The 22077-nt window shown below is 38.6% G+C and overlaps 1 protein-coding gene across 1 annotated transcript in view; it reads right to left on the reverse strand.

The window, feature by feature from the left end:
• Positions 1–18849, reverse strand: part of kcnh8 (potassium voltage-gated channel, subfamily H (eag-related), member 8) — a 70742-nt gene extending 51893 nt beyond the window's left edge. The window contains exon 1 of the mRNA XM_057828370.1: positions 18727–18849. Coding sequence (XP_057684353.1) covers positions 18727–18802 — 76 coding nt within the window. The 5' untranslated portion in view covers positions 18803–18849. The remainder of the gene's footprint in view (positions 1–18726) is intronic.
• Between the last annotated feature and the right edge of the window lie 3228 nt (positions 18850–22077).

Genomic DNA, 22077 nt, shown 5'->3' on the forward strand with positions numbered 1-22077 from the left:
CCAACCTGAAAGGAACTGGACATGTAAGTATAGGTAAAATGGGTGACTCTCTGGTGCCACTAGTTGCCGCTGTAGGGTTGATGCATATGACTGAGTATGATGGATATGACTCTCATCAAGCACGGGAAGTTTGGCGCAGATATGTTGTTTATATGCCAAGTTATGACTGTTCAAAATTTGCGGGACAAATGGTGATGGTCATTTTCACTTTCCTGATGTACACCTCTGCTTCAACAAAACCTCAATATTTTTGATCAGATACCTGAACACATTTAAGGCTCCCATGATGCAGGTTTGAGGTTGATTTTTTTCCCTGTCTAGTAAAAATGGGGTTTTCCTATTCCCAGCAGGGGGCGCTAGGCTCAATGCAGCCGTGTTCAGGCTGGGATACCTCATACACATGCCAAATATTAGAAAGTCTGAACCTTGGATCTGGGAGTTTTTAGTCATTTGGAGTGTAGCCAAAAAAAGGCTGACTTCGGCACCCCACCCAGGTGAGGCCCTTGAATGAAAACACACCATTTTCATAACTTTAGATCTCATATGCCTCATGAACAATCTCACCAATTTTGAGGAGGATCCAACGAACTCCCCCATTCAATCCAAAATATCGAATTTCCTGTTGGGTTTTGGATATGGGGCCAAAGACTTTTTGGTGCAGTTTTGCACAAGGTATTGACTCCCCAATTTTCAATAGGAGAGGCCTTTTTGAAACCTTCAAGGGGGCAACGTTGAGCCATTTTGTTACGGGTTTTTTGCAAGGTCACAAAATTATCGAAATGTACACTTTACAAAATGAATACTACAACTGCAAGCGATGCTACTAAGCAGACTACCTCCACTTCTATTTGACAGACAAGTGCTCAAAAATATATCTAAACAGCAGAATATTCACCGCAGCCCTCATAAATGAATGAAATCCAGTGACAAGGATTTTATGGAGTGGACGCACATGCCAGGAATGTGTTGTCAGCAGCCATACAAGGGCCAGACAGATGGTCACGAGCGGTCACTGCACTGGGACCAGCTGCCAGTGACAAGGCCCCGCAAGGGTCCCGCGTGGTAAGCAAAGACCAACATAACCGCTGGCCTCCAAGGGTCCAACGTGGAGCCTTACTTTGTTCATGTTTGCAAAAGTGTGCCATTGACGTCTATTGCTGTTAATCACAAAGTTTTTTTCAGCACTTACTCTGTGAATAAAAAATTAAAAAAACCCTGAATCATCTCTTTACTTTTTTTAAATGTATCCACTTCTATTTCAGTCTCCTCGTCACCCTCAATTTTCCACCTCTCTCCACTCGGAATTTCTTTAGCCTAATTGTTCCGATGCGGGAGCTCATATATCATTTCCTATCATGCTCACAATAGTGCCCGACAGCTGTTGAGGGAACCCCCACAGGACAGGCAGAGGTGAGAGAAGGAAGAACAATGTAAGGGGAAAAAATGGAGGCGAGAGGAGGCTCTTTTTTGCTATGACGAATGAGAACATTTTTCAGTGAGAATTCATGACGGCCACTCGGAAAGTAATACAGAGCAGTCTTACAGTGTATTGGAGCCACAAAAATGACAACCTAGAGCAGACGAAGTTAACAGTGAGGCATAAAGTGGCAACCAGGGCTGGCAATCATTGATTTTGATAATTGATTAATCGTGACATTGATGGCCAAATATTGTCAAAATTTATCGATTGTATTTTTTTAAATATTTTTATTTATTTACATTTTCACACAAAACGGTAAAATATTCTCTTAAATATTTTAGTTTCTTTAGCTGACATAAGTAAAATCTTACTGACAGTATATTTTCTTTTCACTAAATATGATAAAGCATGACTGTAAGATAAGCTTGTTTTCGTATGCCAAATATATTATGCCAGTTGGCTCTCCCACAGCTATTATACGCGCATTCCCATGCTATTATGAAGAATACAGTTTTAGCCCATAATCATGTGCTTACATTTTTATTACCGGCAATTGCTCACATTCTGCTGATAAATAGATACACATATGTTGATTCATCACACTACGTCTCAGTACTTTTCCACCAAGCTACAGTACTTTGAGTACAAATGTGTGTTCAAAACAAAGCTATCTTGCCCGCTCAAGAGTGTGACTGTTAATTCAATCAAGAGTGTGACTGTTAAATCAATGACTAGAATAAGGAACTTGCCCGATCGAAACTGCCACGTTGGACAACAGTGTTGTAACTATATTCTGCCTAGCAACAAGCCCTCAATAAAAGTTAGCAGCGCGGGGGAGCTCGGAGAGAGACTTCGATAAGACAGCATTGATCGCGGAACTCTGTGTCCTGGCTCTCCCAACCTGCAGGTTGAAAAACGTCAACTCTGACTCTGTCTCACTTCATGCCCTGCCTTTTCTCAGCTTGCCTTGGGTAAATAAGTTAAAGAATGAGTTTTAGACCCAACATTTTAAAATAAACATTAATTTGTAAAATTATTTTTCAATTAAAAGAGCAAAACCATATATTTTTGTTTTACTTTTTGAATAGTTTAACATTTTAAATGGGTGGAAAACTAAATACCATACGATTTATTGTTTAGATTTTCAAAATGTTTTTTCTTTCCATTTTTAAATTTAAAAAAGTTTAACAGTAAATAAAAATACTACATTTTAGTTTATATAACTACAATTTTTAGCAAAGTCTTAGATTTTTAAAATGTTTTTATATAGTATATAAAGTATTGGCCCGAATATAAGACAGTGTTTTTTGCATTGAAATAAGAATGAAAAAAAGGGGGTCGTCTTATATTCGCGGTCTAGACGTCATACCCATTCACGACGCTAGATGGCGCCAGATATCATTGAAGCGATGTTCTGTCATGACAGATCTCAGCTACCCTCCCCATTCACGACGCTAGATGGCGCCAGATATCATTGAAGCGATGTTCTGTCATGACAGATCTCAGCTATTCTCAAGTTTAACCAGTTTGCATTATTTTATTGCAATGTTTTTCCTTATTCAGATTTGTTTCAAGACTACAGTTACAGTTAGACTTCACTTTGATGATTAATGCAGTTATTGCAATTTTGTTGTTTTATCACAATAGATTGGTTTATTTACATTTCAAAAACCAGAAGCCATTCATTTACGAATGTGAGTGCACTTAGGTTTACATATTTAAATGTTCAGATATTAAGATTTGAATGAGGCAAAATAACATGCTTTTTCTCTCAAATATATTGTTATACTCATTTGTTTCAGATGTAATGGAATTATTTTCTGTATAAAAATTAATTTGGTGTTCAGGAAGTCTTTTTTCAAACTTGAGTCTTGAAAAGGTGGGGGTCGTCTTATAATCAGGGCCGTCTTATATTCAGGCCAATATGGTATTTTATATATATGTCATCATCATTATATAAGTCGGTTATATAATAAAAAAATGTATGGAATAGAATAGGCCTTTATTGTCATTATACAGTTGTTCAATGGAATTATGGAGCATCTCCCTTTGTAGTGCAAGAAAAGGAAAGTTAAAATCTCAAAAGTTACAAGTATAAAAGTGTAAAAAATATAAATACATGTGTGTGAGATAGTCCTATGTTCAAGCAGTGCAGATAATGGAAGTGAAGTCGCAACAGTTGACAGTGAATATTGCACGTAGGTAAGTATTGCACATAGAATATTGTATGTAAATGAATATTGGACATTGTGTGATGTGGTGTTGCATATGGCAGTTCAGGGTAGAGATTGCTTTCGCCAAAAAATTCCATCCTGAACTGCATTATTTTTATTTTATATGCAAAATAATACATATATTAGGGTTGTCAAAAGTATCGATGCTGAAATGTTGTATCCAAATACAATATTTGACTACAAAGTATCGATACCCCCTTATTTGTTGTCATGGGGTAAATTTTCATTTTGCACAACTCTTGATAGTAATCGACCGTAATTTTCCTTGTTAACTCATTGGTTGCAGTTGATGGTGCTAGACATCGTACATGACTACAATACTCTTAATTCTACATACATTATGAGGCAATAATAAAATAGTAACACAAAAACACTAAGGGAATTAATCAGATTACTGGTTTGGAAAAATGAACACGTTAGATTACTTTTTACTAAAAGAAAGTCATCAGATTACAGCAGAGGTCCCCAAACTTTTTCCTGTGAGGGCCACATAACTTTTCCCTTCTCTGATGAGGGGCCGGGGTCAGTTTTTAACAAAAAAAAAAAAAGTGTGACGATTACAGGAGTGCCTATATGTAAAAATTTATTGTTTTTCAGAAAGCCACAATCAAATAACCCTTGCTGGATTCTTCACGGAACAAAAGTAAATAAAATAAAAACAATAAAAATAAAATATAATAATACAATATAATGTAATTTAACTAGGGCTGTCAAAACTATCGCGTTAACGGGCGGTAATTAATTTTTTTCAATTAATCACATTAAAATATTTGACGCATTTAACACACATGCCCCGCTCAAACAGATTAAAATGACAGCACAGTGTCATGTCCATTTGTTACTTGTGTTTTTTGGTGTTTTGTCACCCTCTGTTGGCGCTTGGGTGCGACTGATTTTATGGGTTTCAGCACCATGAGCATTGTGTAATTATTATTATATATAATATTATATTATCAACAATTGCGAGCTACTAGTTTATTTTTTGTTTGAAAATTTTACAAATTTTATTAAAACTAAAAAATTAAGAGGGGTTTTAATACACATTTTTTCTATAACTTGTACTAACATTTATCTTTTAAGAACTACAAATCTTTCTATCCATGGATCGCTTTAACAGAATGTTAATAATGTTAATGCCATCTTGTTGATTTATTTTATAATAAACAGATACAGTACTTATGTACAGTATGTTGAATATATATATATATCCGTCTTCTCTTATCTTTCCATTCCAACAATAATTTACAGAAAAATATGGCATATTTTATAAATGGTTTGAATTGCGGTTAATTACGATTATTTTTAAGCTGCTATTAACGCGATTAAAAATTTTATCGTTTGACAGCCCTAAATATAATATGATATAATATAATATTATAACACTATTAATCAAATAGATAATAACCAAATAAACCTCTCTGGGTTCTTCACAGAAAAAAACAGAAAATAAATTACACAAGTAAAAAAAAAAAAAAAATTTTAAAATGGTTCTGGGGGCCGGACCAAATGTGGAGGTGGGCCGTATCTGGCCCGTGGGCCTTAGTTTGGGGACCCCTGGATTACAGTAACGCGTTACTAAGTAACAACACTGGTTGCGATCTTATTTGTTTTATTTTATTAATATGAAGAAAATACATATTTTTGGATCGTTATTTTGAGATTTTGTGGGTATTTAGGGGTACTTAAAGGGTTAATTCCGATTTAAGCGGAAATTCGAGTTTACATCGCCAGCGTAGGAACGGAACTTGTTCATAACCTAGGCATTACTTGTATAAGCAAACTAAGCCAATCTTTGCTTTGGAAATCAAGCATAATTACTGCCATCATTTCCTGCCAGTGTGTTTCTTTCTTTCTGACCACCGTAGTCAGAAATAGAGGCAAAAAATGTGCGACTTGCCCCAGAATTGCACTGGTGGAATGGTTGTGAACAGGCTGTGAGACGTGCTGATTAAGGCTGGAATTTGGCTAATTAGACGCGCTAGAACTGCTTTCATTCCCGAATGTGTTTATCTCGAGTTGTCAGTCATAATGCTGTTGTGTGACCTTGTGAGTTTGTCACTAGTCGACGTCCAATCCATTTGAACTGAGAGTGCTGGCAACGAAGGAACAAACTGTCATTCACTGGTTCAAATGGATTGGACGTCTATCGCCATCCATGAGTTAAATTCCGTAATTTTCTGATTACAGTATATCACAAAAGTGAGTACAGCCATAAGACTGTCATAAGACCATCATAATTATTCCCCGGAAATTTGACAAAAACTTGCCCATTCATTTTGAATGGGAAATGTCCCATTAACTTTCAATGGGATTTCCAATAGAATTTACATTGCATTGCTGCCACTGACGGACATGTATGTCAAATCTATTGATGCTAATGTACTTGGATTCCATTGGCGCATCTGTGAATCGATGCCATTGTCGGCCATGGACGTCCAAATTTTTTCCCATTCATTTTTAATGGGTAAAAAAAATGTCCCCAAATCAACAGGAAATGACCAGATATCAACATGACGTGCCAACCCTCCAAATGTCCTCGAATCCATTGACGCTTATGGAGGGTGCTGCCATTGACGTCCATGGACGTCCAAATTTTGTCCCATTCATTTTCAATGGGTAAAACAAAATGTCCACAAAGAAACAGGAAATGACCAGATATCAATAGGACGTGTCCCCCAAATGTCCCCGAATCCATTGACACTTATGGAGGGTGCTGCCATTGACGTCCATGGACGTCCAAATTTTGTCCCATTCAATTTCAATGGGTAAAACAAAATGTCCACAAAGAAACAGGAAATGACCAGATATCAATAGGATGTTTCCCCCAATTGTCCCCGAATCCATTGACACTAATGGAGGGTGCTGCCATTGACGTCCATAGACGTCCAAACTTCCCATTCATTTCCAATGGCATTTAATCATGTTTTTTTTTTTCTATTGATGCTAATGTACTTGGATTCCTTTGACACCTATGTAAGTCGATACCATTGACGTCCATGGACGTCCAAAATTCATTTTCAAAGGCATAAAAAAATAATTTCCCCAGATCAACAGGAAATGACCAGATATCAATACGACGTGTCCCCCAAATGTCCCCGAATCCATCGACGCTTATGGAGGGTGCTGCCATTGACGTCCATGGACGTCCAAATTGTTTCCCATTTATTTTCAATGGGTAAAACAAAATGTCCAGAAAGCAACAGGAAATGACCAGATATCAATAGGACGTTTTCCCCAATGTCCCCGAAACCATTGACACTTATGGAGGGTGCTGCCATTGACGTCCATGGACGTCCAAACTTCCCATTCATTTCCAATGGCATTTAATCATGTTTATTCATTCTGTTGATGCTAATGTACTTGGATTCCTTTGACGCCTATGTAAGTCGATACCATTGACGTCCATGGACGTCCCAAATTTTTCCCATTCATTTTCAATGGGTAAAAAAAAAAATGTCCCCAAATCAACAGGAAATGACCAGATATCAACAGGACGTGTCCCCCAAATGTCCTTGAATCCATTGACGCTTATGGAGGGTGCTGCAATTGACGGCAATGGACGTCCAAATTTTTTCCCATTCATTTTCAATGGGTAAAAAAAAAATGTCCCCAAATCAACAGGAAATGACCAGATATCAACAGGACGTGTCCCCCAAATGTCCTCGAATCCATTGACGCTTATGGAGGGTGCTGCAATTGACGTCCATGGACGTCCAAATTTTTTCCCATTCATTTTCAATGGCATTTAATCATATTTTTCATTCTATTGATGCTAATGTACTTGGATTCCTTTGACGCCTATGTAAGTCGATACCCTTGACGGCCATGGACATCTAAAAATTTTCCCATTCATTTTCAAAGGCAAAAAAAAAAGTCCCCAGATCAACAGGAAATGACCAGATATCAATACGACGTGCCCCACAAATGTCCCTGATTCCATTGACGCTTATGGAGGGTGCTGCCATTGACGTCCATGGACGTCCTAATTTTTTCCCATTCATTTTCAATGGCAAAAACAAAAAAAAAGTCCCCAAATCAAAAGGAAGTGACCTGATATTGTCCACGAAATGTCCCCAAGCCAACCTGGGCGCGGTTAAGATCTGTATCACCATAGAGCAAAGACCCAGAGTAATTTCTCCAGAAATTTCTTGTTCATAATGTCATTAATACCCATAATAGTGTCATGTCACAATTATGACTGTCTTGGCAGTCTTATGACGCCGCAGTCAAAGAAAGTGTTATCTATTCACCCTAATAAATAAAAAAAATAAGCCTAATTGGACTTTAAGCCGCAGGATTCCAAATGAGGGGAAAAAGTAGCGGTTTATCGTCCTAAAAATTACGGTAATTACTTACTATGCACTAGTCAAAGGAAGTCAATATTGTGTTATACGGCGCTGTGCTTTGTGCAGGTTATTTATGGATTCTCCATTCTTTTTAATCCAGAATCCCGCTTGCGATTGTATTGTCTGTTATTACAGCAGCAGCAGTGGCAGCGGAGACTACTTCCCGTGAAGCAATAATGTCATTTAGTGTAGAGACGGAGTCCATATTAGATGTGCCTCCAGCCAAATCCAACTGACACTTAGTTGTAATAGAAGCTTGAGTGAGCGAGCCACACCGGACCGCTTGTTGAGATCTTTATTTTATAACTCGGAGCTCCACTTTCAAAAAAAGACTACATAGGGAGCAGCGTGTTGCGCCGGATGAAGTCACCGAGGACTAAAAAGCAAAGCGAGATGCTTTTTCAGCACTTTGGTGCGTCACGGAAGCTCATTTGTCTCTGTCTTTGAACGCAAGGCCACACAAGAACAAGTTTGATTCGGAACTTTTTGTTCATGGCGGCCAGTCTAATCAAGTCGTTAATAAGATTCTGCGGGAATGCCGCTTTGTGAGGGGAAAAAAACTCGTTTTGAATATCTCGAACAATAAAGGAGTTCATCTGGTTTAGATCTTGCGGTGTTGCTAGAAGAAAAAAAAACTCATTACTAAGTGTGAAATGTCGGGGGGGGTAGATTGAATGATAACACAGATTAGGATTTGCGTCAAGGTTGCCCACTTTGAATTTGGCAGTTTTCACAGGCATTTTTTTTATTCTGTAGTCGTTGTGTTCTCCAGTAAGGTTAAGGGAAATTGGGTGAAGGCAGATCTGAAGTTGTCCGCAGGCAGAGAGTGGCGAAGAAACCAGTGGAGTTATGAGCCTGTGAGGTAGTAATCAATCATCATTGAGTGGAGTGCTGCAGGCGGCACATGGGGCGCTCATTTCCTGCCAGGCGATTGGTTGGATTGGATCCCGTTGGATTCCAATCCCAGCAAACTCATTGGCGGCCATTGAGGGCGATAGACAACTAATCCGTTTAGTCTTGAGATGAAATGGATTGGACGTTTATTCCCGTCAATGGCGACCAGTGATTTCATGACAAGGTTAAAAGTTTGCTTATTAAAGCACAAAACAATAAAAAGCTGAGCATTTTTTAACTGTAAAAAAAAAACAAAACATAAGAGTATGTATTATCAATGTTTAATAAACTTAAATTAGAATTTAAAATTAACAAAATCAGGATTTAATCGTTTGATTCTTAGTTACAAGACTAGAATGTAAAAAAAAAAGTGAATCAGAAATTAAAGAAGTACTCTTAGAGGTCACTCTGTGACCTTTGACACTTTCTCTCTTCATTATGTTACCTACCATCGAAATGTAAATTAAAGCAACACTAGGTAACTTTTCAACCTTCTTAAATATTTTTCATAACATTTGTGATAATATGTCGACTGACAACTAGTTGAAAGACACCTATTTTATCTCTTGAGGGGGTCTGTATCGCTTTCACCAGACCTAATGAACTTTAAGGTGGGTGGCAGGAGCACTGCCACACAAAAAAAAAAACTAAAAATGTGCTAGCAGCGTCATACGTCACTTCCCCTCCCCCCTTCTTCATTCAGTATAAAGACGGAAGTCGATGCGAACGCCTTAGCGCAAATTCTGCAAAGATGGCAGAGCAACAAAAGAGACAAAAAGTTTTGTCTGAGGACGGAAAAAAACAGACAGGCTACCAGAATATACAGAATAAACATTGGCCCTGCTTTTTTTTTTCACTAGAGTGACACCCCCACCCACAGCCGAACTTCTCAGCGCTGGTTAGCCACAGTAATCCACATGGTTGCAAACCATCATATGCTATTGTTTAGCCACAACTGGATTCATTAACTTATTACTATTCATCCTTCACACAGCCGCTGGAAACGGAAATGTTTAATTTAATCCCTCTGCAGCGACTGAGAGATTGATTTTTGATTGATTGATGATTTTGCAAAACTGTACAAGTGTGCGCTGGCCCTCATGGGAAAACGCTGCTCTGGTCCTCATGGGAAACGCAGTCTTCCTCAAGACAAAACACTATCACTTTTTTCCACCGGCGTCGCTAGAATCGACCAAAACTGAAAAGTTACCAAGTGTTGCTTTAATACGCTAATCTGTTATCAAGGTATTGCGAAATTGTTTTTCTGAACCTATTAACAAAAAAAGGACCTTTTCTGTTTCATACCACAAACTTATCCTGCAAGTTAGATTGTAATCCCTTTATTCAATTCTTAAGTTATCTTGAACACAAACATACTGAACTGAAAAAAAACTTACTTGTAAAGGTTAAAAACATATTAAGAGGCTCAAAGAACAGTACAGGTCGTGCACGGTTTACGAACAAGTTCTGTTCCTGCGTTGGCGATGTAACTCGTTTTCCGCGTAAATCAGGATTAACCTTTTAAATACCTAAAAACACCCTCTAAATTAAAAAAACAAAAACTATCTAAAAACATGTGTTATGCGTCATTGTACTGTCCTCGCCAAGACACTGGAGCTAAGTCCTAGCTAGACAGTGAGCTAAGCGCCGAAATGACAATGTCAGTGTGGTTTGCTGATTTTATTCAGCTGCTCATGACATCAACACTCACATATGAAACTAAAATCAAATCAGTCTCATCTTCAATAACAACCATTCAAATTTGCGTTTACAAGTAGCTGCTGATGCAGCAATAACAAACGATTAGCATGTATCAGTTAGTGTCTGCACATCATCAAAAACAATCACATAAACTCGCCCCAAGTATTCGACCACAATAGAAAACGCACGATAAACAGTACAAAAGGGTTTATATACAGTCGTCGCCTCTGGATGATTCACAAGCAACAAATGTGTGCGCAGGCTATCACCTCTGTTACTCTGCTGTTCTGTGTGCGCGGGGTGCGTCTGTAAATGTGCTCACTTCCTGTTCTACGCCTATTTGTGCCAAAATAAAAGCATTCAAAATAAAAGAAACAGTCAGCATTAAAAAAAAAAAAAAGACGAGACGAAGGCGTCGTAAAGTCAATTTCACGCAAGTCGGGTCTGTCGTAACCCAGGGACTACCTGTATTAACTAGTAAAACATTTAAAGTAAAATATTCTTTTAAAAAAGCCACACACATAAAGAATACAAATTAAAGTAGTATGAAAAAGTATCAGAACCTCTTGGAATTTCTCACATTTCTGCATAAAATCACCATCAAATGTGATCTAATCTTTGTCAAAATCATACAGATGAAAATAGTGTCTGTTTTAACTAAAACCACCCAAACATTTATAGGTTTTCATGTTTTAATGAGGATAACATCCAAAAAAATGACAAAAGGGGGAAAAAATAAGTGTGTGTCCATTCACTGATAAGGGGTTTAAAGCTGCCCTGCCCACTATAAAATACACACTGGGTAAGAAATGTCTTGATGTCTGAAGACCTGCGATTAAGGATGGTGGATTTGTATAAAGCTGGGAAAGGATACAAAACCATCTCTTAAAGTCAGGATGTTCATCAATTGACAGTCAGAGAAGTTGTCTACAAATGGAGAGAGTTTGCCACTGTTGCTTCCCTCCCGAGGAGTGACCGTCCACCAAAGATCACGGCAAGAGTTGAGTGCAGAATATTCAGAGAGGTAAAAAAGAACCCTTGAGTGTCTGCTAAAGACTTATAGAAATCACTGGCACAGTCCGATATCTCTGTGAACACATCACATCAACTATATGTAAAACTATGGCCGGGAATGGTGTTCATTGGAGGACTCCTCGGAGGAAGCCACTGCTCCACTGCTGTCCATAAAAAACGTTGTTGCTCGTTTAATGTTCGAAAAAAGGCACTTGGACACTCCACAGAAGTTTTGGCAAAATATTTTGTAGACTGATGAAACCAAAGTTGAATTCTTTGGGAGTAACACACGACGTCATGTGTGGAGGAAAAATGGAACAGCTCAGCAACATCAACATCTCATACCCAACGGGAAGCATGGTGGAGGGAGCATCATGATTTGGGGCTGTTTCGCTGCCTCAGGGCCTGGACAACTTGGAATCATTAATGGAACAATTAATTTAAAAGTTTTGTAGAAGGCCGTCGGTCAGAAAGTTGAAGCTAAAAAGGATGGATGCTGCAACAAGACAATAATCCAAAACACAGAAATAAATCAACTTCAGAAGAACAAAATACAAGTTCTAGAGTGGCTAGGTCAAAGTCCAGACTTGAACCCCATTGAGATGTTGTGGCATGACCTAAAGATGGCAATTCATGCCACATCACAGGAATATGACTGAACTGCAGCAGTTTTGTATAGAAAAATGGACCAAGATTAGTTGTGATCGATGTGCCAGACTGATGTACAGCTACAGAAAGCATCTAGTTGAAGTTATTGCTGCCAAGGGCGGGGGGGGGGGGGGGGGGGGCACCAAATATTAAATGTGGTGGTTCACTTACTTATTTCCCCCCTTCTTCATTGTTTTTATACTATCCTCATTAAAATATGAAAACCTATAAATGTTTGGGTGGTGTTAGTTAAAGCAGATACTGTTTTTTCATCTGTGAGATTTTGACAAAGATGAGATCACATTTGATGGTGATTATAATCAGAAATGTGAGGAATTCCAAAACGTTCAGATACTTTTCATACCACTGTATTAGGTCAACAATGGCTCTAAACCAGGGGTGTCCAAACTTTTTGCAAAGGGGGCCAGATTTGGTGTCGTAAAAATTTGGGGGGCTGACCTTGGCTGACGTTTTTTAAGTAGAACAATTAGGGCTGTCAAAATCATCGCGTTAACGAGCGTTAATTAATTTTTTAAAATTAATCACCTAAAAATATTTGACGCATTTAACGCACATGCCCGCTCAAACAGATTAAAATGACAGCAAAGTGTCATTTTCACTTGTTACTTGTGTTTTTTGGTGTTTTTCCGCCCTCTGCTGGCTGGATTTTATGGGTTTCAGCACTTTCAGGCTTCAGCATCATAATTATTATTGACATCAACAATGGCGAGCTACTAGTTTATTTTTTGATTGAAAATTTTACAAACTTTATTAAAACGAAAACATTAAGAGGGCTTTTAATATAAAATTTATATGACTTGTACTAACATTTAGCTTTTAAGAACTTCAAGTCTTTCTATCCATGGATCACTTTAACAGAATGTTAATAATGTTAATGCCATCTTGTTGATTTATTGTTATAATAAACAAATACAGTACTTATGTGCAGTATGTTGAATGTATATGTCCGTCTTGTGTCTTATCTTTCCATTCCAACAATAATTTACATAAAAATATGGCATATTTTATAGATGGTTTGAATTGCGATTAATTACGATTAATTAATTTTTAAGCTGTGATTAACTCGATTAAAAATTTTAATCGTTTGACAGCCCTAAGAACTATATATTTAAGCAAATTTTAGCAAGCCATTCTGTGCGTCACGTTTGCTTTATTTTTTTTTTTTTCCTTTGTGGCGTTCTTTTTCGACTCCCGGGCTCTTGCGAAATACTACTGTGAAATAAACTAGCTTCAAGTTGCTTCAATTTCTCACAATGTATCTTCCCTGTAATCTTGTCGTACATGTCAGCGTGTCTTGTTTGGTAATATCGCCTCACATTGAACTCTTTAAAAACAGTGACTGTCTCTTTGCAAATGAGGCGGACACAGTTGTTGCGTATTTTAGTGAAAAAATAGTCCAATTTCCACCTATCCTTGACGCGTCGGCCATCACAGTCAACTTTCTTTTTTTTTTTTGTTGATTGTCGTCATTTTAGAAAATTGGGAGCAAAGGGTCACATGGGGTAATGTTGCTTAGAGTGCTGCTGCCTTTTAGTGGGTAAATGATGAGTAGCATTTAGTGTGTAAGCTACTTCATATGCTGGTAGCAGTACTGCTGACCAACTTATTAAGTCTGTGTGCGGGCCAGACGTTATTGATTTTAGGACAGACGCTGGGGGCCGGATGAAATTTGACCACGGGCCGCATTTGGCCCCCGGGCCGGACTTTGGACATGTCTGCTCTAAACAATCTACTTTCAAAATAGTTGTTTATCAGATAGATAGATAGATGACATCACATCACGAAATCGCTCCAAATGCGCTTTATTTAAAGGGGAGATGTTCATTTTTTACTCAAATGATAATTCTGTTGATAAATTGAAGCACACTATAGTCTAAACCGCATAAAAGTCCTTGTTCAGAGTTCAGCACCATGGACAGTAACCACACAAGCTTTTGTATGCAAAACATGCAGCAAATAAATGATTTCTACTGTTGTCCTCACAATTTTTGGAACCTTTTACCTGAAAATTCCCGCAGCTTTAAACAAGCCAGAACATCCATTACAAATAATTAAACAGCGGGCAACTGTATTTACTTCTAGCAACACATTATATTACTTAATGTAATCATCACCTATAAGAAGAATCTCTGTTCGCATATCTCTGGCATTTTAGAACATATTTATGTATAAATAGCTTACTTTTTTGGCATTAAAATGCCAATGCAACCTTTGCGAGTTGACATTTCAGAGCGTACACTTTTCAAGTTAACAAGAGATCATCTTTACACATGACGCGATAATAAAATACCATGGGGTGACGTCTTAGCAAGAAATGTAAAAGTGGGAAATCTGCTGAATTAGCACATTCCATTGATAGTCTTTATTTTAGGCTCCGTAACAGCAATGGCTTCCCAGAGCGACTGTTCTGACACTAGGGAATTGTTCCTGGGCCTGTAGCACATTGGTTTGTCAAGCAAGTGTTGCCCTTGAGTTGAAAGGAAGGAAATTAACATTGGATTTGGACTCTGAGATGGGATGGAGGCAGTAGGGCTTGACGGGACAAATTGGCTGTGATGGCCTCGCCAGGAGCAAATTGAAAGGGGTTCGACCTCACTAGGACCGCACGTGGGGAAGGAGATGATAAGCTGCCATTGACAGTGATGGACGTCCAATCCATTACTGTCAATGGCAGCTAAAAGAGTTAATGAGTGTTCTCAATGTTAGAGTTGTTCGATATTATCAGGTAGGCGAATGATATCGGATAATATTAACATTGGCTTTTCATTATCGGTTTCGGGCCTATATTCATGTTTCCTATAAAGTGAATGTAGATGCCTTCTGCTTTTGCATATGATTGGTCACGGTTTAGCATTGCAGTTATGTTTATTGACCATTAGATCGTCCCTAACTAAGATGCTTGGGATTAATGCATGCAGACCATTTGCATTCATGGTTCAAAAATTAAATGAACAATCAATGATTGGAGAATGATAAATTATAAACTCATTACATATAACTACTGCGTTACCAGAAAGAAGTAGTCACTAAGAAAAGTAATAAAATACACACATCTGCAAAATCCTAGCAAAATGCATCTTGGGAATTGTCATTGCATTGGCATGTCCTATGATTGCTTGCCTATATTTGTAATATTTTGGTTGCCCCCTAGTGGCGCTTTGTGGCAGCTACTGTACACGTGATTTAATTGTGAATGTTTCATTTTCATTTAATTATGGACATTTTGGCTTATTTCAATTGATATTATTATTTATATGTGACATTTTTTTGAAAACATTGAAGTTGTTACATTTATCATTATTAAAACATACAGTGGGGCATTACATTACAATTAGCAATAACACGTTAAGGGCGCGACCGCATATATAAGGTCAAGTCTGTATCGGTTTGATATCGGATATCAGATCTTCGGCGTTGGACAATATCAGGATATCGGTTAAAAAGTCAATATTAGACAACTGTACTCAATATGAATTTGTCTTCTGTTAGCGATCGTTTGATTCCTGCAAGCCCCTGCCAGTCAAAATGAATTAGACATCCATTGCTGTCAATGGAAGCCATTGTATTTTTCTATTACTAACTACCACAGCATATATTCTGTGAATATAAACTTTGAATATGTAAGCGCTGAAATGTTAGACACCGATATCCTGCCGCTGTAAATTTCAATGAGTTCATCACTAGTAGACGCCAGTCTATTTTAACTAGGAATGAGTTAAGAACTGTGGCATTCCCCAGGGGTCAATCTCAGCACCGCTACTGTTCATTCTGCATCAAAAAATATTGCTAAAATCAAAGATAATCAAATGCATTGGACGTCAACAGCAGGCACTTAGCAAATCACAGTTGCTTTGACATTGATCAAATAATCGGTTGAGAAATAAGCCAGTTATAACTTCATTTTAATGTCATTGCTTTGACTTTGATTGGAATGCCGCTCCTACCAACATGGCCACTGTGAGGCCATGTTGGTCAGGGCGGTAAAAGGTCTTATCAGACATCTGCTATGAAGTGACATAAGTTTATCACTAGTAGACGTGGGATCACACTCTTCAGCCTCCCTGGTAAAGTCTGTTCAGAGGTGCTGGAGAGGAAGGTCCGTCGGGAAGTCGAATCTCAGATTCAGGAGGAGCAGTGTGGTTTTCGTCCCGGCCGTGAAACAGTGGACCAACTCTACACCCTCGGCAGGGTCCTCGAGGGTGCATGGGAGTTCGCCCAACCAGTCAATGTGTGTTTTGTGGATCTGGAGAAGGCGTTCGACCGTGTGCCTTGAGGAGTCCTGCTGGGGGTGCTCCTGGAGTACGGGGTACCGAGCCCCTTGGTAAGGGCTGTTCGGTTCCTGTACGTGTCAAAGTTTGGTCCGCATTACCGTCAGTAAGTCGAGGTAGTTCCCAGTGAGGGTTGGACTCCACCAAGGCTGCCCTTTGTCACCGATTCTGTTCATAACTTTTAAGGACAGAATTTCTAGGCACAGCCGAAGCGTTGAGGGGGTCTGGTTTGGTGACCTCGGCATTGCAGCTCCACCTTTTGCAGATGATGTGGTGCTGTTGGCTTCATCAGGCCATGACCTCCAACTCTCACTGGAGCGGTTCGCAGCCGAGTGTGAAGCGGTGGGGATGAAGATCAGCACCTCCAAATCTGAGACCACGGTCCTCAGTCGGAAAAGGGTGGAGTGCCCTCTCCGGGTTTGGGATGAGATCCTGCCCCAAGTGGAGAAGTTCAAGTATCTTGGGGTCTTGTTCACGAGTGAAGGTGGGAGGGAGCTGGAGATTGACAGGCGTGCAGCATCTGCAGTAATGCGGACTCTGCACCGGTCTGTAGTGGTGAAGAAGGAGCTGAGCCGAAAGGCAAAGCTCTCGATTTACCAGTTGATCTACGTTCCTACCCTCACCTATCACCGGGATCTTGTTCTTTCGGTCACAACCCACAGCTTGTGACCGAAAGAACAAGATCCCGGATACAAGCAGCCTAAGTGATGTTTCTCTGCAGGGTGTTCGGGCTCTCCCTTAGAGATGGGGTGAGAAGCTCGGTTATCCGGAAGGGACTCGGCGTCAAGCCGCTACTCCTCCGTGTTGAGAGGAGCCAGCTGAAGTGGCTCGGGCATCTGGTTCGGATGTCTCCTGGACGCCTCGCCGGAGAGTTGTTCCGGGCATGTCCCACTGGCAGGAGGCCCCAGGGACGACCCAGGACACGCTGGAGAGACTATGTCTCTCGGCTGGCATGGGAACGCCTTGGGATCCCGCCGGAGGAGCTGGTTGAAATGGCTGGGGAGAGGGAAGTCTGGGCTTCCCTGCCAAAGCTGCTGCCCCTACGACCCGACTTCGGAGATAGCAGAAGATGACGGATGGATAGATGGATGGACTAGTAGACGTCGAATCCATTTCAAGTTGATTGGACAGTTATCACCGTCAACGGCAAGTTGTTGATTTGAATTTGAATTGGATTGTGCAGTTCTCAAACTTAATTCTAAATTTAAAGATGATAGTACAGACCATAAGCAAAGTAGAGATAAACTAAAAAAAATGATTACATGTCATAGAGCTTTTGTTGCTCCTGGTATTTTTATTTTGGGGGGAGATGGTCAAAATGGCTCTTTGAGTATCTAAGGTTGCTGACCCCTAGCCTACACTAACTCGACATATGTTGGTTCTATTGTTTGCTTGTTGTATTTCCGGTTGACACCATGTGGGGGACATGATTACGAGCCACTTGGTCTACAACCCAGTATTTGTGTGAATCCCTTGTGAGTGTGAGTATGTTGGCATCCTATCCTATGATGTCTTATCGCTAATCCTGATACCGAGCTTTTCTACTTGAGTGTGTCTAATTTCACCTACTCATGCGTGAATCCATCTAACATGTGATAGACGAGTGGTGGCTCCGCGTGGGCGCCGCCCCAGGGCTATGGCCCTACCCCAGCCAATCGGGGGGGCCCGGCAAAGGGGCCATCGTCATCCCCCAAGGATCCAGAGTGTCACACTTAGTTTGAAAAAAAACAAAAACAAACAGGCTATATTTTGCCATATAAAAAGTATGTTAATACAAGTGTCTTTAAGAACACGTTGCAGTACAATATTTGCAATATTTAATACCTCTATCACATATTTTTTTCTAATTCTGAGCAGCGCTAATATTAATACATTTAAAATATTTCAGTGTTTTTTTTCTAATTAAAAATAAAAAATACTCAATTTTTTTTTTTTAAATAGCACTGAAACATGGCAACTTCAAAATGTTCAGACATCCATCACGGTCAATCGCAGTGATAAATAACTTAAGGAAAAACTGACAAGTAATAGATCAGTCTGTTTTGTTTTCAGATTAGTTTTAAGCAGATTGACGACACCCTTTGCAGCAAAGCAGCCCCAAAAAACAACAACACAACTCAACAAAGCCGACAACACCCTGAACCATTCACACCGAGGCAAATTCGAAAGCGACTACTCACGAGTGCCATCAAAGCGCGTGGCTATAGTATCCAGAAAGGTGTTCTGCGGCGCAAGTAATCCTTTCATTACAGGCATTTTCCCTGCTTATTATTCGAGTCCCCATCAAAGTGAGCGAAGCGAAGTCTCCCCAACGTGTCAAGTGGCGGGTGGTCGAGTCGCGTCTCCGCTTCACTCAGCGCAGATGCGACGCTCGTGCTCGGGGAGGCGCACCAGTGCGACTGGAGCGCCGATTGCGTGCGTAGATGAAAAGAGGAGGTGAAGCCCACAGGTGGGGGAGGATGCCTGTCAGCGGTGTTGTTATTGGGAGCGGATACAATAATTGTCTGTGGTGAGTGAGGCTGATGTTTTTTTGTTGTTGTTGTATTTTTCATACTTACAGCCATTGGCAGTGATGGACGTCTGATCCATTTTGACTGGAAGGGCCGGCAGCGAGTGATCGCTGCCGGCCCTTCCAGTCAAAATGGATCGGACGTCCATCACCGTCAATGGCAGCCAATAATCTATACGTGAACGGACTTGACCTTATTAATGCTCTTCCTTTGGAGACAGATGGATGACTCGTGAATATTGTGTTGATGATGGGACTGTCAAGCTTTCTTTTCATGCAAACACACCTGCTCTCAGCTGGACAGCTGCTGGATACACAAGTGAGTTTTGAGCACCATCTAGTGGCGAGGGAAAGGAGAAGGAGTGAAATGGCGAGGGAAGTTTGAGGTAACAGTGACCTCTTGTGGATGTGAAAGGGACGTGTTGAACCTTGCAGGTACCTTTACTCGAGTACAAAAACACAAAGTAGAAATAATCAAGGATGAAATTGGCTAAATTTCCTGCCGGAAATCCCTAAAATAAAGGTCGCCATATATATATATTGGTAACACTTTACAATAAAGGTCCCTTTTAGGCAATAACTGATCTTTAAGTAACATTACAATAATTAATATAATTGCTTACATTTATTAAAATATTAATAAACACGAGTTAATGTATTAGTTAAGAATGCATAACCAGACAGTAACTAATGATTTGGTAAAATTTAAAAAATATATATATAGGCCTTTTTAGGGTTAGGGTTAGTTACCTTGAGCATGCGTTATTTGTTAGTTAAGGGACACACGTGCTACACTTTACAATAAGGGTCCAAAAAGCATTCAGTAATGGTTAATAAAGATTAAGGGGAGGGGGGCTTAAGCATTTATAATTTCTTAGTTAAGGGACACATGAGCTACACTTTCCAATAAGGGTCCAAAAATCATTCAGTAATGGTTAATTAAGGTTAAGTAATACTTATGAGGTACGTTGACATGAAATAATACCATACTTAAGGGTAGGTTAGCAGCACCCAAGGACTCACAGAGCAATGTTTCTAATTTTAAAATGACAATCACTTACTAGTACCAGTATACATTAATAACGATTTATTAATGCACTCATGTATATGTGAATTAATGTTAAGTAATGTATTATATATATGTCATATATTATAACCTTACCTTAAGTATGGTAATATTTCACGTGAACGTACCTCATAAATATTACTTAACCTTTATTAACCATTATTGAATGCTTTTTGGACCCTTATTGTAAAGTGTAGCACATGTGTCAATGCTCAAGTTAATAAACCTAAACCCTAAAACTAAGCCTATATATATATATATATATATTAGGGGTGTCAAACGATTAAAATTTTTAATCGAGTTAATTACAGCTCAAAAATTAATTAATCGTAATTAATCGCAATTCAAACCATCTATAAAATATGCCATATTTTTCTGTAAATTATTGTTGGAATTGAATGATAAGACCGAGATGGATATATACATTCAACATACGGTACATAAGTACTGTATTTCTTTATTATAACAATAAATCAACAAGATGATTAAGATGAAGATTAACATTCTGTTAAAGCGATCCATGGATAGAAAGACTTGTAGTTCTTAAAAGATAAATAAAAATAATAATTAAAATATATAAATAAATAAAACATAAATATTTATTTAAAAAATTATAGAAAATAAATAAAAGATAATAACTAGTACATGTTATAGAAATTTTAGATTAAAACCCCTCTTCATGTTTTCGTTTTAATAAAATTTGTAAAATTTTCAATCAAAAAATAAACTAGCAGCCCGCTATAGTTGATGTCAATAATTACTTACACAATGCTCATGGGCGCTGAAGCCTATAAAATCAGTCGCACCCAAGCGCCAGCAGAGGGCGGCAAAACTCCGAAAAACACAGCAAGTACACCTTTCACTTTGCTGTCCTTTTAATTCTTTTTGAGCGGTGAATTTGTGCGTTAATTGCGTCAAATATTTTAAAGGGATTAATTTTAAAAACTAATTACCGCTCGTTAATGCGATAATTTTGACAGCCCTAATATATATATATATATATATATATATTTTTTTTTTTTTTTTAATATTACAAAACTATTAGTTACTGTCTGGTTATGCATTAACTAATGCATTAACTAATGTTAATGAATATATTACTGAATGTTAAATAAGGGATTATATGAATTATTGTAATGTTACTTAAACATTAATTATTGTCTTTAAATGCATTAACTAATGCATTAACTCATGTTAATATATTAATAAATGTTAGATAAGGGATTAAATAAATTATTGTCATGTTACTTAGACATTAGTTATTGTCTAAAAATGCATTAACTAAGTTAATTAAGAGACCCTTATTGTCAAGTGTTACCTATATATATTTTTTGGAAACCTTTTACAACCACCAAAATGTAAAGAAAACTGCTTTGGCACAGTTATATCTAAAATACACAATAAAACACATGCATTAGGCTACGACAATAGACGTATTGTAACAAGGCATACTGTACACTAGGAACTGATTTTCATTCGAAAGGTATTTTTTCAATGATGTGCAGACTAACAATTAAGAAAAACACCCCAACCTCTATCTCCTAATTGTATTTTCCCTCACTATCTGAGGCCATGTCTACACCGAGCAGGGCTTTAAAAAAACAACAACAAAAAACAAGGCTCCTGCTATGATACGTCGGGAAAAAATAATTACGTCCACACCCGCATGTTTGTTAAAAAAAAAAAAAAAATCCACAGCCAACCACATTCATTCATTTTTAAGTACATATATAACAACGCGCGAAAAATATTTCTCCATAATACCCCCATCCTTCGCATGGGTTCTTCAATATGAAGCACAGCAAGAGTTTGTAAAAAAAAAAAAAAAAAAAAAAAATGGAAGCAAAAAAAGCACCCATCTAATTTACTCCAAATGTAAACATTGGTCTCATGTGTGACGTAGGGATAAAGTTTGTCGCAGTCAGTGATGTTTCCCCAGTTACAGTGGTATGAAAA

This window comes from Corythoichthys intestinalis, chromosome 22 (assembly GCF_030265065.1).
Source record: "Corythoichthys intestinalis isolate RoL2023-P3 chromosome 22, ASM3026506v1, whole genome shotgun sequence".
In the NCBI taxonomy this organism is placed as follows: domain Eukaryota; kingdom Metazoa; phylum Chordata; class Actinopteri; order Syngnathiformes; family Syngnathidae; genus Corythoichthys; species Corythoichthys intestinalis.